The following is a 27,573-nucleotide window of genomic DNA, read 5'->3' on the forward strand; positions in this document are numbered from 1 at the left end:
CGCCGTTCCAAAACATGGGTATACAGAATGTCAAGTCACAAGAAGAAAAATTCGAAATTTCTCAGTTCAATATTGTGTATGGCATTCATCACTGCCAAACATCGTCTCCTCATCGACTGCCTGATGCTTGTGAACACGTGGATGGGGATTCTGCGCCATTGCTCTTGCAAAGCAGCGCCAAGTTCCTGCAAATTCTGAGATTGGTTCCTAAGGCCACGAAGCCTTTTCCCAAGTGCATCCCAAACGTGCTCTTTTGGATTACTGTCAGGGGACCGTGATGGCCAGTCCATGACGTTGATTTCAACGTTTTGAAGGAAATTTCGTGTCAACATCGCGCTATGCGGCCGAGCATTATCATTATCATGGAACTGTAGACCTGGGCCATGAGCCGCCTTGAAAGGAACGAATTTCAGCGGTGAGCACAGCTGTGAGGTTTCCACAGATGACCAGAAGTCGGGAACGGTTGTTCCCACAGAAAGCAGCCCACACCATCCAACGTCCGCCCCCGAATCTGTCGACTTCCTGCACACAACATTGGGCATACCGTTCACGACGTCGTCTCCAGACTCTATGCCTGTCACCCGCGAATCTGAGGGTAAACCTGGATTTATGGCTAAAGACGACTCGATTCCAGCATCTCGGTCCATCGGAGGTGACGTTGGGCCCACGGCAGACGCTGACGTTGATGAAACGGCGTCAATATTGGCCCACGATATGGACGTCGAGGATGGAGACTGGCAGCCCGCAACCGATTTCCAATGGTCTGTTAGGACAGTGGACCTCTAAACATGGTTCGTGTAGCCATGGTTCGTGTAGCTGGCAGAAATCTGTCACGTGGGTGACGTAGGGCGATTTGACGGTCTTCTGCTCTTGACGTCACACGCGGACGACCCGACCTTGGGGGATCAGAAGTGGTGTCAGTTTGTTGTAGACGACCTCGAAAGTCAGACACAGTACGACGGCTGCATCCCATTGCTCTTGCGACATCAATAACTGATCTTCCCGCTTGCAACATGCCAACGGCACGTTGACGTTGCACACTTGACAATCGTGGTATTAAAAGTACGGTTAGAACTGTGATTTAAAGGTGTTTTTTCCAATTCTTGAGGCCAATGCAAACACGTGCAAATGAAGAAAACTCGATCCGAAGATCACGTGATAGACTGCACGTGCAAAACCTGATTTGGCACTAACGTCATGGATAGGTTTGAGTGGGTTTTGCTAACGATTTTCAAGAGTCGAAAGATAGGGATCGCATTTCGTCGTAGTAGTAGTAGTAATGAGAGTAAAGTAGTGAAACTACAATACACAACACAAGAAACGCAAATCTTTTGGGCTGGGGGTGGGGGTGGGGGGTGTCAAGTTTTTAAGTAGTCCAGAAGACAATAACACGGACGCTTAGTTTTATGAGATTTCAGTTTTTTCGAAAACTGCGTTTCTTCTGCTGTCAGTTCACTTTATGTATCCAGAAATCCCCCGTTCCCATTACATGTGGCGCAAGGTGAAGAAAATAGCTTAATTAGTCCATGTCCCTGGGAAAGGTAAGAGAAGCACAATGAGAGAGGACAAAACCATCAGTGCAATAAGAATAGACCTTTATTACATTTCTGCTGCATAACATTGGAAAGCAAGTGTTAGAAATATAGATGTATTTATAACATTGGCCCACACATATTCCCTACACGTGCCGTGTCACAGGTCCCAGATTTGAACGTTACTTTTCACATGCAGCCGAAACCGGTACGGGTCCCCGACGATAACGGACATATTCCGACAAAGAGTAATTTTAACGAATTCTCCCAAGTTTAACATATTTATGTATTTGGGTCCACGCATCCTCATTATTTATCCTGAAGGTTTAATCTGAGACTGATGTTATAACAGAGACTAGAAGGCTATTATCACTCCATAATATATGAAACCCCAAACCATTTCACAAATACAGTACGGTTTAATGAGCATGAACCATTACCACTCCAAATCATAAGAGTCGGTGACAAATGTTGATATTGGGCTTACAATCATATTTGTAATGACCAGAAAAGATTTCGCTATTACTACCAGTATTACTATGCTAAAAATAAATAACTACGAATTGAAAAAAAAATGAAAATAACTATAAATTGTAACCATATTCATCAACTTCCATTTGACGTGCTCCGCGTTACCTACAACAGAAACAATAGTGTCTCGTATTTACTTGATGTGACCCCTAGACATAAATAAGATTACACAAGACACTCACTAGCTTGGACGTTTTGTATACGAACAGATAGATATAAATATTCAAACGCTGGCCCCTTGCCCGAGGAACAACTTCACGATGTAATTCGTCTGTTTTAGCTGATTGTGATCCTTACTTTAATACGCTTTATTATGACGTTGTAAAACATGCTGAATGCGAACAACAGCGACCTGTTGTCGCCTCCAGGAATAAGGTTGAAGTATTCGCTACCCCAATAACACTCAGCCGTTTAGTTGTAAGCAACGCCGCAATGGTTTTCTCAGTTTCAAAGACGGTCCATGTCTGCGGGAACGGGTCATGTGTCTCTATTGACCAATCGAAGCTCAGCTTTTCTTTTCGGCGACATTCACTTTTTTGACTGCCATGGCAGCATGAAGACCTGGATGAGCTTTGTTGGGTCCTTCCGTTTCGAAAAGCCCCCGAAGTCAAAGGGGGTCTCGCTCCAGCTCCCAGCCATAGCAGAATCGGCCGAACCTACACAGAAAGACATGATATTTCAGTGTTTGCTATATAAAAACACAATTGTATCATGGTATCATAGGCATGCACGAACATATGTTAAACGGTTCATAACGCCAAGGCTAACTGGTGTCTTGATGTATTCCATTGATAAAAGGCAAATTTATTAGTTTGTTTGTTTTAAGTTATTCTCAGCAATATTCCCACAACAAGACGGAATGCTGTTAATATTCACACTTCTGACATCTTCGCATTGTGCTCTAGAAATTGTAATTGTCCACTAGTATATCATTCTAGATACACTTCCGCATCTTGACCTGGACACTGTGATTGTACTTCAGTAAGTCACTCTGGTTACGCGTCCGCGATTGCCCGAGAAATTGTGACTGTCCTTCAGTATGTCACTTTGGTTACACTTCCGCATTTTGCCTTAGACATTGTGATTGCACTTCAGTATATCAAAATAGACAAGGTGAACAGCTCTATTTAATTGGAGCGATGGGACTATTAAGAGGATGCCCATCTAGGCTATTTTGATCAATTATCTATTTAGTGCACAACTTGTGTGAATTCCCACCAGGCTTTCCCGGCAGACAGTGTAAAACCTGTGTAACACTCTCAAGCCGCAGATTACCGTAGTTGAGTGTTATCACAAGAGCCCATTGTCACTCCACTACTCTAATAGATTGGCGTCTACTCGATCGACGGTGTTATTGACAAGGTATTGGACAATGGACAACAGCACGCAGAGCTTACTGTGGGCAAGCTAGCCATTATGCTTGCTACACGCGTTCACGGGTAGATGTCGATAGTTGACGAAACTTCCGATCAGGATGAATTGTGATTTCTACATCCGGAAACAACTAATGCCAGGTTATGGGTAATAAGCAGTGGTAACGCCGGAAAGCCGTATCTGGACGGATAGTAGGAATATTGAATGATCTCTTAACTTAGCAAAACGAGAAGAAAAGCAGTTGACCCTTTGTCATATTTGAATGAATGTGCGGTAACGGAGGTCTCAAAAATCTTTGCTGGCATTTTCAAATAGTCTCCTATGATAGGCCATCGCCTCTATCTTTAACAAGGAGCTTCAGGCTTCAAGTATGTCCTGAGAAAATCGTTATGCACGACCCGAGTGCCTGTCGATAACAGTCTGGAGCATCGCCTCTTTTGTAAGAATAAGGCTGATGCATGACACCGAATCCCAGCTGCTCAGATTGATTCTGACTATTACATTCACTGGATTATCTGGTCCGGGTTTGTTCATCGATCTCCGTTGCAGAGTTGTAATGTTTTCGAGTCGGTGTTAAACAGCAAACACAACGGGAAGAACTCAGCAGGTCTAATGGTAGATCCGGTATCAGGATTGGAAGAACGGGAAAGCAAAAAGGGGATGTATTTCCCCCAGGGTAAAAGAACCCGTGGATATGACAGTCAGTAGAGACATACACACTCTGCACAGACATTAGAGACACGCTGCTATGGCAAACACCTTGGAGTCATGTAACGACCAACCCATTTGCAGAGTCACCATCTCACCACAAGCTCTGTCACAGTTGCCATCTCACCACAAGCTCTGTCACAGTCGCCATCTCACCACAAGCTCTGTCACAGTCGCCATCACACCGCAAGCTCACCACTACTCATTCGCTGAGTCACCACCTGACCACAAAATGCCACAGAGCCACAATCTCACCACTAATTCATTCTCCGAGTCACTATCTCACCTCTAACCAGAGACCATATAATAGATGGTCTCTGCTCTAACTTATTCGCCGAGTCACCATCTGTCACAGAATCACAATCTCACCACAAGCCTATCGGTGGAATCACTGTTTGTAAATGGACGCTTCGAATCTTTATCTACTGATTTACACCAATAATATACCTTCTTAAGATAACAAGACACTAACCTATATATGTTGACAATACCAGCGACGACTGCGTGTTGCTATGAGATCGCGTAAGTGCTCATCCGTGACATTCAAAGACTGAGGCGATGGAATGAAATGGAACCGATGAGAAAGAACTTTGGCCTCGGATTAGTTACACGATCTACTGGGAAATACAGAAAACTGGAATTTCATTCGAATCCAAGTTCATCCTTTGGTTTATTTTTGGCTTGTCAGGAGCAAGTCGGAGCCCCGGTTTACGCAAACTGATCTTATGTTTGGCTATCTTCTAACAATAACTAAATATCGCTGGGATAATGTTAGAGGCGGTTTTAAAACCTAATCATTCGCTCGTCACACAATGCATTGAACAGTCGATTTCTGTTTCATTTCATTAACAGGGGCATATCATTATGGAACACACAACCTTTCTTTATCAGACAATAAACACACTTTAAGTATATAGCTTGATTTGATGAATAAGGTGTTTGAGATCCTCCCTCCACAGGCATTTAGATTATAAAGCCATCCACTACAAGAAACGCTACTCGACAGCTATTTCTGTCAGTGCAATTGTATTCCAAATAGAACTGTGCACATGTTAAATTATATTTATATTGATATATCGATACAGTCACAGGTGAATGCCGAAGGGAAGGATAAAGCACAGTACTCCCATGAATGATGACTGAAATATTTCTTTTCGATATTATCTTCCGGACAATTGATTTCGTTAGTAAATTACAACTGTTATAAGACTATTGTCATCCCATTCTTAATTCTAAAATTCCCTTTCAACACTGACTCTTGAGACGGAATCATGTCTATGTTGTATCGTCCATATGCAGAGGCGGTGCTCCCTATTTCACTGCCGACATGGCACATGGCCGTTTTTCACGCGTTTCCATGGTGACACACGGTTCGACATGATTATATGGTGTCAAGCGGAATGAGCACCGGCTAATGTGAAATATGTGGACTTTAGGGACGAACGCATTTGAAAAGGAGAATGTTCGTGTACGCTCTGGCAGATCTTTGGTAGGACATTGAAAATGTGAAATATACTCGGTTACATTCTTCCGATCATGAAAACGTTTGTTCAATGGCATGTCGAAAGACAACGTTGTTTCATTAAAACATACAGTCAGCCATTTTTGTTTCTTAATGTAGGAATTAGCGCTTCTTGCTTTGTTTCAGTGGCCTTTTTGACATCATGTGAATGGCCGTTTCGACATCATGTGAATGGCCGTTTTGACATCATGAATGTGGAAAGCCTGATCAGAAAATAATATCCCCAAACATGGTAAAGACGATCCATACGTGAAGTTAACAAAAATGAAAACAAAAGCAGTCTGAAGAAAACGGCGGACTGCAGGGTGTTGTGAGATATGATAAAATTAGTTTAGCTTCACTGTATTTGGTGAAGCGAGTTTCATTTATTTTGCAAATTCTTTTTCCTTCAGATTCCATTCTGTGCAGAGTAGGTATATCGGACAAAAATATATTTTTTCTCTCTTTTGTTATTCCAAAGGTTCTCCAAATTTGTGGGTGGAGTCAAGATCCAAATTTGTGGGTCAAACAATTTATAAAGTTAATGGATTTTCAACTAATAATTACTTTTTTCACATATATGACTCTCTGCTGAATCAGTTGGAAATCAGAAATCAGTTTAGTTACATTCATCATGTATAGCATTGAATTGTGTTGACTAGTGATTTTATTGCACGAGAAACGACGTGCCGTTCGTTTTTAAGCGTATTTTCACTTTACACTGCGGTATATACACAGGTTTTCTGCGTCAAGGGGAACTCTAGTCTCTTGCTGGCACAAGAGTTGCACACTGGGAGGTGAACAGATGCGTTCGCATGTTCTAACCTTTCAGATAGTTTAGGTAAATTTACAGACTGAAAGTACCGATATTTAACAGCATTCAGACGGTATTAGTCGTGTGTTTGAATGACATTTGGAGGTGATACACATAAGGTTAATGGACGTCAGCTTTGTTACTATGACATAGGCGGATCCACCTTTTGTGGTGAATATTCACTTTTAAAATTACCTTGAAATTCAACATCAAAACTGGATATCATTTCATCAAATTTGCAATCAAACGCAAAACCATCAAGCTTGAGTCTCTTGATGATTAGGCTTGCTTGAAATGTTACATGTATAATTCAAACGTGTCATGATGTAAAATTCCTGAACAGAATGTAGAAGTTGGACGCACATGAATACATGACACTTTTTTATGGAAAGCTTCCTGACATTCTTTGCACGATGATGAAGGAGCAGGAATTAGCTCTGAAACGTCGTATAAAGAAATATCGACGAAACGATATAAGCCCTGGTCTTGTATTGACGACATGACAGAAAAGGATGGATGCAGTGCAGCCATCTTCTCGCTGGACGCACCGAAAAACAACGCTGTTTATGCAAGTTTTCCATATGACGTCATACACTATTGTGTTATTGTGCGGCTTGGTGCCGCATAGCCGTTTGTTTTGTATTTTAAATATCATTCTTGCTTAATATTCATATGTTCTGGCTCCTTTCAGTCAGAAAATGTATCGATATGTTTTTTTTCTAATATTCGCGAATAGAAGGGTAGGCCAACGAGAAAGATGCTTCATGAGACAACCTAGCCCTTAATATCACGTAATCAGAAAGAATCTTTTGACTTCTTGAATAAGTAGTTACGTAATTACAGACCTATGAAGATCCGGGTTAGAACTGATCTTCAGTAACACCTACTTGTCGTAAGACTAACGTGATCAGGTGGTCAGACTCGCTGACCTGTTTGGCAAATTTCAGATATTAATCAACCTTCCGTGTAATACAAATTTAATCAAACGAGTTAATGATTTGGTAAATTCTTCGCAAGTTTAATAAAAGTGGTATTTTAAAGAAGCGTGTTTAGCATTCTGTTTATTACTCTCTAACATAAATTGACGGAAACTGCCTAGCGTGTGGTGCAGTTTAATAATAATCGCCGGCCCGAAGGCTCAGCGCCGGTTGTTATTGTATAGGGCCAGCATTTTCAAATGTTTGCAGACCCCCGTGGCAGTCAGTAAATTATCATTTTTTCACCTAGAATATTTCACATAACAATTCGCTATGATAACGTTTGAAAATCTTCCACGGTCCACCATGTTGCGATAACTTACACATTCACTTCCTTGTAGTTCAACGCTTTGTGCATAGGCATATCAACACCAGTCTTTAACAAATAAATACTTCTCTCTGTGTCATAGGCCTGGCTAACTGATTTTTGTAGAAACAGTCTGAAACTGTGTATGAAGTGTAGTCTATTTTGGTTTTATTGGTTTGACAAAATGGACCTACAGATTTTATTCAGGGCATGTAGAATTTACAGCACGCAGGCCCTGATGACCATCTGACAAATTAAAGTATTGCAAACACTGGTGTGAGGGCTCTCATATTAATTTTCCGCGAGTGAAGCAAGGCCTAATTCCTTTTAGACAGAGGCATTAGCAGTGTGACGTCATAACTGTAACACTATGATATGACGTCATACGTCTAGGTACTACACGAGTGTAATATTGGCATAAAAATATTACACTTTCTAAGATGCTTTGGTTAAAGATTAAAGGCACCGACAGTAATGTGCACTTTTTGCATTACGTCACAATGTGTTGGCCTCTCTGCCACTCTTGTCTACCCTTCGTAATCAACAATTTTGCAGTATGTCACAATGTAAACGAAGACACGGTGCATGTCAGTTGTCATCGCCTGGTACAGCCTCTTACAGTAAACTACTCCGTTGCATCCATTTCTTGGTTTGCAGTTACGTCACTCAGCTAACATCACTGGTGGAACATTACGTTTATGTTTCCGGACGATAAAATGTCTCAGTTCGACTAAGACTTTTACAGTAGACACGGTAACGTTCGCGATGTTTACATTCCCACAATTCAATCGTGGAATGTCGCTTGACTGCTGAGCTTCATCTGGATGTGTTGATCTAAACTGACGTTGGTAGTAGAAATGCGATGTTCAAATTGACCCATATGGTTTGCCTTAATCACAGATGTAACTACAGAAAATAGAGAAAATATTTAATCCGAACGTAAACCAAACACTTTACCATTTGATTTTGCAATAACGTTCGTCTTACGTAGTGGGGGGTCGGGGTGAGGGCGGTAGGGTGGCGGTAGGAGTGGGGGTGTCATCGTGCTTTAACTGTAATAGTTCATGGCGAAAATTTGCTTTATTGCACAATACATGGTGGTAGAGCGAAACGTATTTCTTAAGCAGTATCTTCCACGGACAAGTGATAGTGTAAAATCATTTGTTAGGTACTGGCCACGGCACGTAGAGTTTCAAATTAAAGTATTGCAAACACTGGTGTGAGGGCTCTCATATTAATTTTCCGCGAGTGAAGCAAGGCCTAATTCCTTTTAGACAGAGGCATTAGCAGTGTGACGTCATAACTGTAACACTATGATATGACGTCATACGTCTAGGTACTACACGAGTGTAATATTGGCATAAAAATATTACACTTTCTAAGATGCTTTGGTTAAAGATTAAAGGCACCGACAGTAATGTGCACTTTTTGCATTACGTCACAATGTGTTGGCCTCTCTGCCACTCTTGTCTACCCTTCGTAATCAACAATTTTGCAGTATGTCACAATGTAAACGAAGACACGGTGCATGTCAGTTGTCATCGCCTGGTACAGCCTCTTACAGTAAACTACTCCGTTGCATCCATTTCTTGGTTTGCAGTTACGTCACTCAGCTAACATCACTGGTGGAACATTACGTTTATGTTTCCGGACGATAAAATGTCTCAGTTCGACTAAGACTTTTACAGTAGACACGGTAACGTTCGCGATGTTTACATTCCCACAATGCAATCGTGGAATGTCGCTTGACTGCTGAGCTTCATCTGGATGTGTTGATCTAAACTGACGTTGGTAGTAGAAATGCGATGTTCAAATTGACCCATATGGTTTGCCTTAATCACAGATGTAACTACAGAAAATAGAGAAAATATTTAATCCGAACGTAAACCAAACACTTTACCATTTGATTTTGCAATAACGTTCGTCTTACGTAGTGGGGGGTCGGGGTGAGGGCGGTAGGGTGGCGGTAGGAGTGGGGGTGTCATCGTGCTTTAACTGTAATAGTTCATGGCGAAAATTTGCTTTATTGCACAATACATGGTGGTAGAGCGAAACGTATTTCTTAAGCAGTATCTTCCACGGACAAGTGATAGTGTAAAATCATTTGTTAGGTACTGGCCACGGCACGTAGAGTTTCTGGACTCTGGGGTTTCCAGAACTAATTATGACGTCTTAAATATATTTATCTCCTTCGCTACTCAGGACTGGAGTGTAAGAGCTTCTTGACCGACGTGGCCAAGTACTCAGGATGCTGGATGGCCATCAGATGTGTCTGAATGGGCCATGTCTAGTAAGGGATGCATTAGTAGATGAGGCACTGATATGTTCACTGGACTTCCTCAACTCACAATGACTAACCGGAACCATCCACGGAGTCAACAATCGTAAAACCCTACGTCATTACCATAGCATCAAGACGTGTCATGTAGTTCCGCCAGCATGTGTCGTTGTATAGGCATCAGTGTCAGAACCCAGGCCTCTATTCCTAACACCGACCCATAAAACAGGGTGAGCACTCCCGTCTCTGTCGTAACATCAGTCGTAGCACTTGGATCGCTTAATGACAGAGGCACCGAGGCGTCATTTCTCAAAGCGGTCCTTGTGCTACTGTCATCGTGAAAAACGTTGTTATTTACGCTTGTAGAACTCCCTTTGAGAAAAGGCTCAAAAATGTTATCAAAGTACGCGATTTTTGACCCGGCACACCCGCGATAGAATTGGTAATCCGTGCTTGTCTTAAAGACTCTGGGGATCGAGTGGTCAGGCTGACTTGGTTCATGAATGTCATCTCATGTCAATCACTGGATCGTCTGGCCCGGACTCGATCATTTACATACAGTCGTCATATAGCAGGACAGCTGATGAGTACGGAGTTAAACATCGAACAAACATGTTTGGCAATGGTTGGCAACTGACTTCATCCCAACAGGACGTGTATTTTCAGTGTGACAGCATCAACCCGTGCCGACTGAACCAAATGCCATATGACCTATGTTTCAAAGTGACATAAACTGTTCAACAGATCTACAGTGAGTCATTGTACTTCTTTAAAATGCCTCGTCGGTCATGGCGGCCCATTCTGCTTCGTCGTAACTGTACTTTTAGCATAAAAGCACGGTTGTACTTCCAATAGCCATCAAACACAGTTTACCATTCTGTATAAACGTGAAGCATCGTGTTACATTGCCCCATAACAGTCCACTCGCAGACAGTCTCTTCGCTGATTGGTTCGATTCAGTATTACAACATATGGTGAAACGACGAGGGGTGTTTGGGGACGTGGCACCACAAACCATTCTTAATGAACTTGGTATTAAGTTTTGCAGATACTGTCCAAGAACAACATTAAACACAAATACGTCTTTCTCCGTGACTTGTTATTATGTAGACCTGAGTACGTGTGTGGCATAAACGTCACAACTGACTTGGTGTAGACTGTTTATCGTTCACTAAGACTGATATATCGTTTATGAAGTATATCCCTGGGACAAAGACACTAATTTGAAGGAGCATTTTTATCATTAGGGCAACTTGTAATGCAACCTCCAGAGGATATTTGAATCAGGGTTCTTGATGTATAATTTCTTTTGATATAAATTGTACAAAAAACTCCCAGCTCCTCAGGAATTGACTCGTTGATAATCCTGTAGGTGAGGAGGAGTACAAGACATTTATACGAGCGGGTCATAAGTGCATTGTGCCGTCTCTCGATACAGTTGGGCCCCAGGCCAAGACAAATGTCTTCACTTCTGGCTGTGTTCGGTCGTTCGCTGACGGTATCCATCTTGTTTCTGTGACATTTTGCAGAACCCACTGGAGTCATGGGACCTACATTTATGCAGGCCGTTGCCTAGCGCTCGGAATTAATAGGTACAACAAGGACTGGTCGACTCGGAGTCAGTATAATGTGTCTGAAGGGAGTATTCATACTTAACTGCGGTGTGGTATCTCAGTGAACCACCTGAAGTCTGGACTAGTACAGCAGCCAAACATATACACGTATTACATGGGTCATATGAGTGAACTATTCTAGTACGACGTTAAACTCCATCTATCTCATTAATGCCATATCGATATAGTTGACAAACAAATGCAAAAGGTTCACAGGACCTTCCTTGATCGTCACTGGAGCATAAGGGCATACTGGCGACCATACATAAGGTGCATTCTGAACACCAACCGTTGTGATGATTCACAAAAACGTTTGAGCTCAAAATGGTGTTAATCAAGCATGAATACTAGAAATACGCTGTAAGGCCCGACAGAACAATGGAAAACGACGTATGGCAGAATATTGCTCAATGTCATTCTTCACATCACAAACGGCAATACTGGCGGTTTGATAATAGGTTAGAACTGCGTCAATTCCAGTCAGAGCAAAAAAAAACAGTGATCATTTATACAAAGTTTCAGCTCGAAAGGCTCTCAGAGATGTGAAATCAAAAGGTAAAACAGGTTACTAACGAACGGAACACGCAAAGCACTCGGAGATGCACCCACTTAACCTGACATCAGTTATCCGTGTTGCACGTGCAAATCGTGGAACGAGGTGTCACGTTGTTGTCATGGTGGCGTGAACTAATTCACAGGTCCTTGTTTCAAATTCGTTGAAGAAAGTAATTACTGACGCGCACTCAATATTTCGAGAGGTACAATGAGGACACGTAACCGCTTTTCAACATGCTTGCGATGCAGTCGTACTTCCATTCAAGAAAACCAGTAAACTGATTCTAGAACCATAATCCGATGCCACAACTCGGTGATGTTGAAAAACTTTCCTTAGTAAAGTTTTCGGAAGACAGAAAGTAATGCTTGGTTAAAAAGCTGAATAAGTGCTACAGTGAGGCAGCTGTTTGTACTGAAAACACAAGGTTTGATCCAGCGTGTGTATATAATATCCTATGACCCATACATAGATCAAAAATATTTGAAAGAAGTGCGAAACAGATAGTACAGGTAGTCTGAATAATTGTTTATCAGCGCCCTCATTGGGCCAACTAAAGGCATGCATTTTCAGCCAGTGTGTTGGGCAAGCCCCAAATGTGAAGAGTTACCTACAGGAGGAACATTACATCTCTTGGACGGCACCACGACGCATGGCAACATCGCAACCGAGGAACGTCTTACAAGAGCTGTGTATAATTGCCCAGGCACAGAAAAAGGACCAGACAATGTCCTGTGGTATTAGCTCATAAAGTGTCGCGCCTATTCTACAACAGCGGGATCTCAAGAGATTTCAACTTGCCAAACTTCTTTGAACGTTGTCTCTCGAGACTTGTTGTCGTCGTACATTTGCTATCTATATTTTCATTGGTGTCTTTCATATTCACAATTTAATTATCAAAATATATCGCTCTGAAAGCAACAGTCAGGATAGCACTTCTGCAAAGATACATAAGACTGGGACTGGAATAGAAGAAACATTTCATCCATACGCATTCAGTGACAAGTAACCGTTTTTGATAAGGAGGGGTGGGGTGCACTGTTCAGAAAGTGGAGGTGTGTGTATGCACTTCATCCGTTTTCACGCGAATGGTGATTCAGTAAACTTTCAAGACAAAAGTAAGAGTGGTGGCCAACGAGGGTTGTAGCGGTACAGGAGCGAGCTAGGGTTCTGGAGTTGTTCTTGGAGGAGTAATAATATTACATTATAGTTAAATTTCCTATGTACAGAAAACAATGGTTCCATAATAGCGTGAAGGGTTCCGGGCAGACATGAGTTCTAGACGTTCATTGGCTAATGCATATTATAGTATCCCAATATCAGCGTCTTTAAATAGCTAAATGCTCATGATGCAAACCATAAGAACCCCTTCTCAAAGATCGATCATAGATCGAACATACAACTGAAAAAATGAACCTTTCCTCAAGCATGTGTGTGTCTTATCACTGTCTAAAACCAGAGACTGTTGTGAGGTTTGGTGACAGACACTCTCCTGATGTAACCAAATTATATGTGTACGCTTTGGGATATTGTCATAGTGTTAATGGCATACGTAGTCTGGCAAATGTCGCGCCAGAGAACCAGTTTTACGAGGGAGTAACACGTCAGACAAGGCCTTACAGATGATGTTTTTTCAAAATGAAGAGAAAGTCACTTTTAGTCGTCATTCAACGTAGAGAAAACATCCATATCAAATCATCTGAGCATGCCTTATAAATGGGAATGTCGGTTCAAACCGACTGGAAGATGTCAAACGTTCCGATATATGGGAATAGGGGTTTTCGGCATGTATGTCTCCCGTTTATATCCGATGTGATGACGTATCACTTGGTTGTGCTGAATGGCGTGAGCAGATAATGGTTACCTGAGGTGGTGCTGAATGGCGTGAACAGATAATGGTTACCTGAGGTGGTGCTGAATGGTGTGAACAGATAATGGTTACCTGAGGTGGTGCTGAATGGTGTGAACAGATAATGGTTACCTGAGGTGGTGCTGAATGGTGTGAACAGATAATGGTTACCTGAGGTGGTGCTGAATGGTGTGAACAGATAATGGTTACCTGAGGTGGTCTGCGCAGCTACACATCTCTGGTTCACGCACGTGTAGAAGCCGTAACATGAGCACTCAGTGTTGTCAGAGCAGGACTTGGTCAGGATGGTGTCGCAGTCTTTCTGTAGACAGAACAACGATTTCATTATCGACTCAGTTTACAACGATGCATGATTCGTTTCAACTGGAGCAGTTCCGACTTGGAACAGCCCCGGATAGCTTGTATTTACCAACATGTTACATCGTAGATGTCTACAGGAGACTCCACTACCACACAAATACGTCTACAGGACAATCCACTACCACACAAGTGTGTCCACAGTATACGCCACTACCACACAAATATGTCTACAAGACACTCCAGTACCACAAAAGTGTGTCTATAGGACACTCCACTACAACACAAATATGTCTACAGGAGAGACTCCTCTATCACACAAGGATGTCTACAGGACACTCCACTACCACACAAATATGTCTACATGACAATCCACTACCACACAAATATGTCCACAGGAGAGACTTCACTACCACACAAACAAGTCTACAGGAGAGACTCCACTACCACACAAGTGTGTCTACAGGACACTCCACTACCACATACAAGTATGTCTACAGGAGAGGCTTCACTACCACACAAGTATGTCTACAGGACAATCCACCACCACATACAACTATGTCTACAGGAGAGTCTCCAATACCACACATGTATGTCTACGGGATACTCCACTACCAAACAAGTATGTTTACGTGAGAGACTTCACTACCACACAAATAGGTCTACAGGAGAGACTCCACTACCACACATGTATGTCTACAGGAGAAAGTCCACTACCACATGCAAATATGTCTAGAGTAGACTCTACTAGTACACAGAAGCATATCTACGAGAAACACCACTGCCACACAAGTAGAGAGACTCCACTACCACACGTAAATATGTGTACAGGAGACGCCACTACAACACACAAGTATGTCTACAAGAGAAAACTTTATTACATCACAGATGTACTAATACTTCGAATGAAGTACATGTTATGCAGTTTTGTCACATGTCAACAGTGAAGATCGATACCTCTAATTACGCTTGTACCTAATTTAGGTGGGGGAGGGCTGCTTAGCTATTCCAATGTCTTCTGGTCCATTGCTAGGTCTCTGATAAGCCTGGATTTCGAATTAGCGAAACCATTCATTTCAATCTAAGGCGTACAGAAATAGAGGGCATGATAAGCTTTATTCCGCTCTCTGTAACTTCTCCCATTGTCAATCGTTGGCCCTTTAGACAGTGTACATGTGCTCTGTGCGGTATTGATTAGAGTGTTAACTACACATTAACATTTTCCCCAGACAATTCAATTACTGGCCAGTAATACTCAGGTCCTGTTAGAGGAGAACACGAAGGTTTTAGTAACAAAGTCAGTTCACAGTATGGATGTAATTAATGATTATTTACTGTTGTTTCCAGCATGACTTATCAAGTATTTTGGACGTGTGGCAGACGGATAATATAGGTGTCCAGTGATGTGGTGCTTAAAACATGACGAACGTTTGTGAGCGTTAAAGATATATGCTTCCAAAATGCATGGACGTCGAAATTGTCATTGAACGACGTTGAAACTTGCTGCGCAGTGTTGCGTCCGTTAGCAATGCCAGGATCTGCTTATGATAGAATCAACTCTGATGTTCGGTCATATTATGATCTTTGGGGTGTGCCAAGCTTGTGCTATTTTTTTGCAATCTATCTCGAATCACACACTGCACAACATACTAACGCTTGGGGTATCTCAATACCCCTATTAAACAAAAAACGAGTAACAAGTGTACCCTCATAGAGAGAGTTATCTGACCTTGACAAGCATACTGTTTATCACTATCTGTAAATGTTGACGCAAGTCTATTTGGACGCAGCTTGATAGACCTGACTGTTTGTCCTGACCGTGAAGTGGACCCATGCTCAGCTTCCCAATATCACTGACCAGCTACAGGGACTACATGTACTTTCAAATGGCGTCCATGGAATGGAATGTCTATCCACATCCCTATATAGTTACAAACTGGGGTTAATTTCCCTGCACATCAAGAATCTGTGGTAGACATGACGTAAGTATATCTCTAGTCTTCCATAACGCCATCCCACAACTCGTAAACTCACATGTTCTACTGATCCACTGAGAGCACCAGTAACAACTTCATCACTTCGCCATGCATACTTTGAACTCGTTGTTCTTAAAACCCAGTGTCTATTTATTCATCCATTTAAGTCCTCCTGTAGATGTAAGTCGCCTGCACATTTCGAGTCTTGACGAGGCAATCCAGTGACTGATATTAAGAACAATTATCCACCCAGGTAGTTTCGAGAACACTTTATAATTCACTGAGCCTTATCACCCGACCCATCTCGACACTTCACACGACCGCCATAGTTTGGTCAGAACCTGGTCTCACCAGGAACCTAACAATGCTAAAACAATGTGCTTCATTATCTTTCTGTTATAGCCGATGGTCATACAGATACATCAATGTGATTACTTACCGTGTCGTCTGAGAATGAACCGCCTGCTATCGTCCCGAAACCGCCGGTGCCAGAAGCTGGTTCTCCCCACGTACCGGATGACGGGTGGGCTGCCGAAGAGCCAACAACAGCACCGAAGCCATCACCTCCCCAGCTCCCCGAGTCAGACCAGGCAGTGTCCGCCAAGGTTCCGGAGTTAGAAGAGAAGGAGCCCGTCCCGAAACCAGTCGACGTCTTTGCTGCTGTGTCAGCCTCGAGCTGAAGAGTTTCGGATCCCATTTGACTCGTGGGTAAAAAACCATCTGAAAATCCATCCGCTGCTGGTAAATCAAATCCATCCTGAGTCATCGTTCCAAATCCGACGTTGTCGAATCCGGATTTGGTTAATTCCTTGACCTTTTTCTTTTGGGAAGTGGGTGGTTTCTTTGGTGTGTGAACCATTCCAAAGGAATCTTGTACGGAACCAATATCCCCGAAATGAGACTTGTGTTTCCGGGACTGTAACGTATTTCCGTTTCTGAACGTCTCAGCGGAGGATAACAGCCTGTTGCCCATGGCATTCACAGACGACGAAGCGTACATTGCAGACGGGACGTTAGGTTTCCAAATACTGTTGCTTAATATTGTGTTCATCTGCTTTTTCTTATTATACTTTTCCAGCAGTTTGCGGTATTTAGACACATAGGCACTCCTTTTCCCGCTAAACATATTCCTGTTTCTGTCAAGTACATTAGAAATACCCATTGTCACGTGATGTCCTTCTTCGTCCTTCCGCTTCCGTCGCTTCCAAATATTGTAAGGGTACCATTTAGGGACTGACTGGTGCCACCTTTGTGACACAAGATGACTTTCGGCGGGGGCAGTCTGTGAACGGGTCTGGCTGGGACTATGCCATGCAAAGCATGTCACCGTGGATATTTCTAGGTATAAAAGTTGCAGCATGATGCATAGCCCCAGCTGGGACCAGGTGTGTTGGTATATATCCATGTTCACAGGATGGTGCGCCGCTTCCTTCTGCAGCTGGAAAGAAAGGAAGATGCTGATAGAGTTTGAGGCAATGAAGTGCAACACAAAGTATATTACCTTCAAATAATGTGAATCTGCACGAGAAATTCTTGAAACACGCAGTCGAGGGGGACATCCAGATGGCTAAGAGTTTCTGGATGTTGAGAACTGGTGATTCGATTCATCACCTTGTGAAAATTGTTTGAGATGTTTGAAAAGATGCGCAGCTTGGTGCGCATGTGACCCTCGCGACTACAAAATAGCGTACCTCTAAACTGAGAAAATAATACGTGACAAGTATCGTGGTACGAGGAGTGATTGATATGTTCTGAGCCTGACATGGGGAGCCTCAATTTGGAGACATTAAACTGATGTTCTTTTCAACCGATCCCACTCCACAATGACGCACATTTCCAAACGATTTTGGAGTGATTTTGTTTCAGTTTCGTAGAAGCTTTTTGTGTGTTAGTTTCTCAGGTGGGTTTATGAGAAGTTTTAGCTACTCAAGTGTGGTCATGAAATATCTTAGTTTCTAAGGATGGTTCACGAAGTTTTTACCTACTCAGGTGTGGTCATGAAACGTTCTAGTTTCTCCGGTGGGTTCATGAGACGTTTTATCTACTCTGTAGTTCCATGGCCTGAGATTGAAAAATATTTGGGGAATTCTTACTTATTAAGCTGGACGATTTAAAGTAAAATCGTGCAGATGGAATCGGTTTGATTATGGTTATTCACGAAACGACTCTAAGGAAACACAATCAGATCATACATCTCATTTGCGACTGAACAGTCACTTTTCCCGAATTTCCGCTATCGCCTCCGAGACCTCTTTATTCAATAATTATCCTATTTTTAGTTTTTACATTTTCCAACTTGTTACGTTGTTTCACTGAGAAAAAACACACACCCAAAAACAAAAAAGACAAAAACAACAACAACAAAAAAAGCCATGATGATAACATCGTTGAGTGCTTGTGTTGGTTACTACTTGGTCGTGTTAGAGCCCGCCTTCCGCCGACTGACAGCCGCTCGCTGCAGCAGAAGGGAAATGGGATAATAAGGTGCTCTTCAGCTGGAAGCTTTCACCTCAATGAATGCTGTAGAGCTGCTTGGCGATTACAGTCGAAAGCACTGAAAACAATGCAGCACATGCTGTGGTATCAGGCTGACGAATGTTGACATTTCCATTTACTGTTTGTATTTCTACAGTTTAAACCTGCAATTGTATTGTAATCTCAGAAGAATTAAAGTGTGGGAAATGAACATGGAGTTTGAGCGAATAAAAGTGTACGGATTAAGAACAGTTTTCAAGTTTTATAACTGCGTGCCCGTTTTATATGGAGAAAACCTTGAAATGGTGCAGGTCTGCGACGAATACCACCTTTGTGAAACCCACGACTACTGATCTGGTGCTGGCAAATATGTATCACAAAGACAGTGAAGCCAACAGGTGATCCTGACACGCACACGGGAGGCGAATCTGTAAATTCAGCAATACTCTTGTTTGAACATGTCGATACTATGTCGGTGCTATTCTATTGTACATGGCATCCGTCGTGTACATCCGTATCCTAAACCTTGATTGTTTAGTGTGCAATTGTTTATGCATGTTATATGGTTATTGGGTGATGGTTTGTACTGTGGTTCAGTTCTTAGAGAGCCATATATAGCTTACGCTCTGATTAAGTGTCGTACTTAAACCACATATACAGTTGTTTAGGGTGGACATCTGACATGCACAAGCGTTTGTGATACCTTTGAGGCCGCTTTGAACTCACTTTTGCGGTAACAACTTGATGATGTATGCTGCAGTCCAGATCACAAATCAGGTGAAGCTTAGCAATGTTGGTCGCAGTGTGACCTTGGATGGGTGACCGTGTTTGGCAGCTTGATTTCTGTGAATTTCTAGGACTTTGAACAGCCCCACAACGAAGCGAATGTGATACATGTAGTCTCGTCTTAGACAAAGGAATTTAGTCAAAATTGTCTCTGTTCACCTAGCCGATAATGGGTGCCCGGTGGGATAAGTCATATGACACTTGGTTATCAGGGTAGTAATAGTCAGATTGTTAGCGCTATGAGCACCTACTTAGTGAATAGAGTTTAGCACATTATAATTGCGCTTAATATTATTATAATTTGCATCATGACTAGTGTATTGTGATTCATAAACGCATATATACTGTGTTGCAGAAATCCAACAATGGCACCAAAGCAAACAAAAAATATAAGAAATAAAAAAATAAATAAACAAAAGTAAAAAAAATATAGAAAGAATAACAAAAAGCTTACTGTCGTTACGTTGACTCGTCATGCTGTTTAAGGTAAGTTTCGTGAGAAATCACTTAATTTTTAATAGACAAGAAAACTCCAGTGACAACAAATTGTTTAAGGAAACGCGAGCCATTCGCCCCAATGAAGATGTTACTTGAGACCTTAAGATGACTTGACACCGTTCATAATGCAGTTCAACAGACATGAATCGTGTTGCACAGTGATGATAGGGACGTACTGACAGAGGTCGTAACAAGCTTCACCTACTACTGCCGTGTCTACCGTGTGTCCTAGACTGCTGCCTTTCATACATTTAGAACTATACTGAACAGCAAAAGCAACGTGACAAGTCTGTCCTTTTGTCAAGTTCATAAACAGAAGACAACCAAACTTATGTCTAATCATTTATTCTATGGATAACAGTTAACAGTTGAAAGTTCCTGCTGACATTGAATTGCAGTATGTTCAAATTGATCACAGTCCGTCAAATGGAGACACCCGTGAACGCGAAAGGTGACAGTCTCTTTAATAGCGCGCATGGTCACCTTGAGCTTCTACACAGGCCGTGCAACGTCGCCTCATTGAGTTCAAAAGAGTCTGATAGAATGCCTCAGGCAAGTGGTTCTACTCAAACATCAGTCTCTGTTCCAACTGTGTAAGTGTGAGTGGCTGTCTACCTGCGGCAATCTTATGTCCAGTGTCGTTTCAGAATATTCAATGTGAGTCACATCTGGGGAAAGAGACGGCCATGGAAGAACCATGTCCTGAGCCAGATAATCCATCGACACCTTTGCTGTGTAAGGGCTGTCAACGTCGTTGGCGCTGTTGACGTGTAAACAATTGGTCCCACATATGACCGTCGACAGTGGGTTCCAGCAGTCCGAAGACAACGCCTAATCCTTTCGCTGGACACTGCTACCCTTGACCCATGAACTAAGCCTGCTAGTACTGTTGCTGGTTGAGTTCGGTTTCTTAGATGAATGGCCCGGATGAACCGATCATGTGCATGAGTTGTCACTCGTGGCCGCACGGCACGGGGTGATCAGCAGCAACCCAGCTTTGCTGATGACGTTGAGCAAGTCGTGCAATGGTGGTAAGATGACACCCCAATTGTCTAGCTTCAGTGGTTGCGCAGCTACCTCCGTGTACCATTCTAGTGGCTATTTCCTTCTGCTCAGTCGGTCGTCTATACATCGTTTGTGTGGTGTACACCTCCTCCTCCTTTTTTGATACAAACTTCTATAAAGGATACCGCACAGTGCAATGCAAGCTCTCCATCCGGAACCGTCGAAATACGTGTTACAAATTAAGGTTTTGCCGCATTGTGAGTGTGTTTGTGTGAATGTTTCGCATGGGCGTCAACTTGCATGACATCATCTCATCTGGGATCATTAGGTCACTTTACCATGAACGTTCTATCAACATGAACGGTTACTGTTATGATATAACCTATAACCTATATTTTCCTTACTCCGAGCGGTGAAGATCACCGATATCTCATCCCTCAATTTTGCGTATGACGTCACGGAACGTAACACAATACAGCTGCGGCAACCTTTGATGAAAAACGCAGGTGATTGATGGAACTTAATGAATTAGTGGGGTGGGAGGAAATACCTTCAGATGGATTCATGGAAACACGAAATATGTTGAAAATATGAAAAACAAAAACTCAAGATGAAAAATGACATTTACAGTTGTTGACTTAATGTTGAATAAAATTTGGTCAGGACCTTTTTTGAGTGTTTGAATGTAAATATTTTTTGTAGAGGATAAAAGTATTTATGATAAAAGTATTATGTGATAAAAATATTATGATAACAGTGCCCTTTCCACATCTTGTCCCGTATCATCCTTCGACCTATTTTATTATTTATCATCATATGATATTTATATAGTGCACATGTCTAGGCAACTGGTACATGCTCAAGGCGCTCAGTCAGATATATGCGTCCCGGAATGATATGGCAACAGATGGAAGAGTGAGGGTGAGAATCTTTACTTAAGAAAAGGATCATGATTCATATTTTCCGTACTATGCCGAAGGGCAAAATATCACTTTGTCATGGTAACGTGATGTCATGAACAATGTGTCATTCATGAAGCGACATTTTACACGAGGCAACGGCGGGTCACCAGCATATATTTGAAAGTAGATTTTGTTTACTTCCTTTATTGACGACTAATAATTAGATTTTAGAATAGTATATTTGTGCCCATGTTATATTTTGTCGAATTTTGATTGGTCAATAGCGAAAGAATACGAAACCATGTAGGCAGATTTGCCAGGGTGTACAAACCGTACAATCCTTTAAATCTGTCAAATGACACACTACACGGGTTATGGAAATGACCTTGGCCTAAAACCTCTTTTACATGCGTACATTTAATCATGTGAATATATCTAATTAAAGAGTCAAAGTATATTTACTTTCTGCTCACACTGATATTTAGTCAAAAGAAGTATATCTGATTTACATACCACCAAGACATCTGATCTTGATGGTCATTTAGTCTTGAGGCACAAGATGAGTCGACAGAAGAGATCTGCACTATTCTTTCACAACAGGCCTTGTCCTAGGTCTACCAAAGTATAAGAATGACTGGGCAAAGACCCGCGGACGAACCTGGTGGACAGACATTGTGCAAAGCACTTTTGATGATTTTAGGATACCCAAAGAAACGTTTGCCATACACGGATCCTAATTAATAAGGACTTGTAGCACGAACGTGCATCAGCTGGATATGTGGAAACACCCTTGTCGTAACGATTTGAAAAGTAGCTTACGATGTGTTATTTGTCACGACTGATCACATGCTACTAGTCCTTTACTAAAGATCGTGTCATTCAAATGCACCTTTATCACTGTATTTTTACCGCGGTACTTGTTATTTTATGTCCATCGCTATCCCAATTACATACATCTTCTCCGCAATGGTGTATAGGATACGGCATCAAGACCCCGGTATGACACCAGGGCTAGAACATTTAAGAGTTGTCACGGTTGTTTCACCCTTGTTGACCATGCTGTCCCGGTTCTCACGACAAGCCAGGTTCTATGGCACCCGATTCGTCCCGTTCCATCACGAAGCATCCAGGTATACAATGGATGCTATCAGAGATGCCAACCCCAAAGTGTTGCAAATAGTAGTTTCAATGTTCAAAATTAGTAGTTAGACCATAAAAATCGTAGTCAACTAAATAAACAAAATCATGATGGATTCAGAGAAAAAATATTTTGCGTCTGATTCTGTAGAAGGTTGAATGCTGCTTAAAAATAAGCTGAATTTAAAGGATCTTGAGGGTAATAACGTCGTCACACGGTGTTCTGAAAGGGTGTACGGGGCTAATGTAACTAATGATGTCTACGACACTTGTGAATGGCGGTCTCTCGGGAAATATATGTATCAGCATTTCGGCATTCCTGTCGTAAACGTAGTATGATGTGGACACTCATATACTATCCTCTATATACGGTGACCGTTCTAATCTGAATGTACAAGGTGGACCTCAAGTTGAATTATCGATTGCTGTCGCCTTACAAAAGATTGTGTTAAGCTACAATCTTGTAAAGGCACAAAAAGTGATTAATCGAGAAGGAAACACCAATAAACAAACGGTGCGTGACATTAGATTGGTCAATGTTAGTGTAAAAAAAACGTTCCAGTCCTTGAACTGTTGGTGAATTCACACAATTTGAACGCAAACACGCGTTTCTTATTTTATGAAGTAATTAAAAATAAAAGAGTTTTTCTCATGTCTATGTGCCTGAAACAAGAAAAAAAACCCAAAAGAACAAACAAATAAAGAACATATGTTTGGGTAATGCTAACTGTCACCAACGTCCGAGTGGCCAATATTTGGTGGGTGAATTCTGTTGATAATCATCTACTGACAGATGACAATAGAGCTGGATTTAGAGTGGATTAGGCCTTCGCCTTAAAGCCATTTATACGGATTCTGGAGGCTTAAATAATTTAAGAACAAGAGGTATCGTAAGTGAGTGAGTGAGTTAATATTTAACGTCACATCGGCAATATTGCAGCCATATCGTGACGAGAACATACGTGCCATTACAAAACCCAAACATATGTGCATATTATGAAGAACCTGTCGACGAAGGACAGTAAAATCACTAGATTATCACAGTTAGTATTTAAAACTAGAGTGGAAACTTAAAAAATAATATTATCACTATTTGGATAGTACAACATTATCGCCGAAAACCGAAGGTAGATCACCATACTAGGGACCATGGGGACTTACAGTGCCTTTGCTACCTGCATGGTCCCTAGCTGGATTTACACCATCCCCTCAGCTGGTGGCGACTGTATGCAAAATTAGCCATAATTTAAAATGACACATATTTTACGACTAAAAATGTGGAAGATTAAATCTGACTTCAGCTGTTTTGGGACTTACGTACCCTCTCAGGAGGACAATAATTTTACGGTACTTCAACCCCCTTCGAGGATACAGCCACTAACAAGCACAGTTACGGATTTAAACTCCCCAAAATAAAATATTTTTCTATTTACAATTCAGTTAATAAATCTAATTCTTTTAAAAATGCAATGATTAACTGAGAACTTGTGTTATTAAAAAGATCCTTCATAGTTTGTGAATTAAAATACTGATCCCTTGTGATGGAATACTCAACACAGTCACGCAGGATATGCTTGGCTGTGATTCTTTCATCACAAGGGATACAAAACGGAGGATCCTCAACTTTAAGCAAATATTTATGTGTATATCGTGTGTGGCCAATACGACATCGTCGCATGATAACCTCTTCAAATCTGGACTGACAACCCAAGCAGGTGTAACCAATGTAGGATTTTATTTCATATAATTTATTGATACCTACTTGAGTGTCCCACCTCTTCTGCATCAGATCACGGATGTAAGACCTAATGATCGCTTTATAATCAGTGTATGGAATAAGAAGTGGTGTGGCAGATTTGTTGAGTGCTGCTTTAGCAGCAAAGTCAACCATTGTGTTCCCAGAAATGCCTACGTGGCTGGGTAACCAACAAAAGACGATGTCGCATTGGCCAGTAGCAAGATTATTATACAATTCAATAATTTTTATTAAAAGTGGATGTTTACGAGAAATATTTTTAATAGCCTGAAGGCAAGAAAGAGAGTCTGAATAGATTATATATTGTTTACGTTTAGGGTGTCTTTGAATATATTTGAGAGCTGTTAATATGGCGTTTGCTTCTGCAGTGAAAATAGAGCTGTTATCTGGAATTCTAGAAGATATTGTTCTCGATCCAATGACAGTGACACAAGCTACTGCACCACCGTCCTTGGATCCATCTGTAAATAAGGATTTGTAATTGTTATACTTATGTTTTAATTGATGATATTCTTGTTTATATTGTAAGTTATTTGTTTATGATTTTTAAATGATGTTAATGTTAGGTCAACTTGTGGCCTAACCAATTGCCAAGGAGGAGAAGAAAAAAGACGGGAAGGCGATATACTTTCCAGCTCTATACCGGCTGAAGAAATGAATGGTTTAATTCTGTGCCCAAGAGGTGGAACAAGAGAAGACTTTTGTTATACAAATCCTCATAAAGCGGATTGAACACACAGTTATAGGCAGGGTTAGATTCATTAGAATATAATTTAGTAATATATTGTAAAGACAATTTTATACCACGTTGAGTAAGAGATGGTTCATCGGCCTTAACGTAGAGACTATCAATAGGTGAAGTTCTGAAAGACCCAAGACAAAGTCTTAAGCCTTGATGGTGGACAGAATCAAGAAGTTTAAGGTTGCTTTTGCAGGCTCCACCATATACGATGGAGCCATAAGCGAGTTTCGAACGCACGAGTGATCGATATAGGTGTAAGAGGGTAGCTTGATCACCCCCCCCCCCCCCAACACACACACATACACACACTTTGAGTTGGAAACAACTTTCAACAAGTCAAGAGCCTTCAGGCATATAGTTTTAAGGGACTTAATATGAGGCAGAAATGTTAAGTGGGATTCAAAGATTAAGCCCAAGAACTTGGCCTCCTTTACAACTTTGATGGGAGTGCAATCTAGAGATAGTTCAGGGTCCTTATGTGGCTTATATTTTCTGCAAAAATGTTTTGGATTTAGAAAATTTAAAGCCGTTTTCAAGACACCATTTATTTATTTTGTTTAAACAAAGCTGCAGTTGCCGTTCAATAGTATGCATATGTTTCCCACGACAAGAAATACTGAAATCATCCACAAATAACGATCCATCAATTGAACCGTTTAAAACTTTTGACAAACTATTTATCTTTATGCTAAACAGTGTGACAGACAGAATACTGCCTTGTGGAACACCCTGATCCTTATTATAATGATCAGACAGGGTAGAACCCACTCGAACTTGAAACTGTCTGTCATTTAAAAAATTGGCTATAAATTGAGGTGAACCTCGCAAGCCGATGTCATGTAAGTCTCTTAAAATACCATATTTCCAGGTAGTGTCATATGCTTTTTCTAGACACAGCATGTTGTTTATTAATCAGTGCATTTTTAACAAATGATTCTAAACGTACCAAGTGATCGACAGTACTTCTGTTTTTTGCGGAAACCACACTGTATATCGGTTATAAGGTTATTTGTTTCCAAGTACCAAACCAGTCGATTATTTATCATGCATTCCATGGTCTTGCAAACACAGCTAGTTAATGAAATCGGACGATAATTGGATGGATCCGAATGATCACGTCCAGGTTTAGGTATGGGTACTACTATGGCGTCACGTCATGATGGAGGAAACTTACCCGATGTCAAATGTATGATAATGTATGTTATCAGCTCCAGTAGCAGTGTCATGAGCTTGATCAAGGGCAGTATGGAGTTCATGAATAGAAAACGTTTCATTATAATCTTCCCCATTATCAGAATTGAAATTAATAGTTTTCTTTTCTTCTTGTTTTTGATATTTTGGTACATAATTAGAAGAGGAAGAGTGTTTAGCAAGGGTTTCACCTAGTTTGTTAGCAATATCTGATTTATCAGTAAGCAATTGATCTCCATATTTAAGATGATGGACAGTAGATTTAGTACCTTTACCTTTGATTTTCTGGACCATGTTCCATACCGTGGACATGGATGTCCGAGAATTTATTTTGGATACATAATTTTGCCAAGATTGGCATTTGTTCTGTTTAATAGTACGCCGCGCTTTAGCATTTAAAATTTTAGATTTATTTAAATTATGCACCATAGGATGGCGACGGAAATAATGTTCTGCCTTTTTCCTTGCCTTCCTAGCTTGTTTGCACTCATCGTTGAACCATGGTTTTCTTATGTGTGGAACTGCAGAGGAATTTGGTATACACTCATCAGCTATGGAGTTCAGTTGATCAGAAAAGCATTTAATAGCATCTGGAACGTCAATAAAACGTTCAGGTTTAAGTTTTTCAGCACACAGTGTTTCATATAAAGCCCAGTTAGCCTTTTTAAAATTTCGTCTTGATGATGGAGGGACATCGGATGGAGTTACAGCTTTTAATACAGTAGGAAAATGGTCACTTCCACAGAGGTC

General features: G+C 41.4%; 1 protein-coding gene across 2 annotated transcripts in view; it reads right to left on the reverse strand.

Moving 5' to 3' along the window:
- Window positions 1-1,578: 1,578 nt before the first annotated feature.
- The window catches only part of LOC137296251 (uncharacterized), a 63,390-nt gene continuing 37,395 nt past the window's right edge, over window positions 1,579-27,573 (reverse strand). For both annotated transcript variants that reach the window (XM_067827998.1, XM_067827999.1), the window contains exons 2-4: window positions 16,771-17,769; window positions 14,248-14,359; window positions 1,579-2,719 (exon numbers count right to left, since the gene is read on the reverse strand). In XM_067827998.1, the coding sequence (XP_067684099.1) occupies window positions 2,592-2,719; window positions 14,248-14,359; window positions 16,771-17,736 (1,206 nt within the window). In that variant the 5' untranslated portion in view covers window positions 17,737-17,769 and the 3' untranslated portion in view covers window positions 1,579-2,591. The remainder of the gene's footprint in view (window positions 2,720-14,247; window positions 14,360-16,770; window positions 17,770-27,573) is intronic.

This window comes from Haliotis asinina, chromosome 9, assembly GCF_037392515.1.
Source record: "Haliotis asinina isolate JCU_RB_2024 chromosome 9, JCU_Hal_asi_v2, whole genome shotgun sequence".
In the NCBI taxonomy this organism is placed as follows: domain Eukaryota; kingdom Metazoa; phylum Mollusca; class Gastropoda; order Lepetellida; family Haliotidae; genus Haliotis; species Haliotis asinina.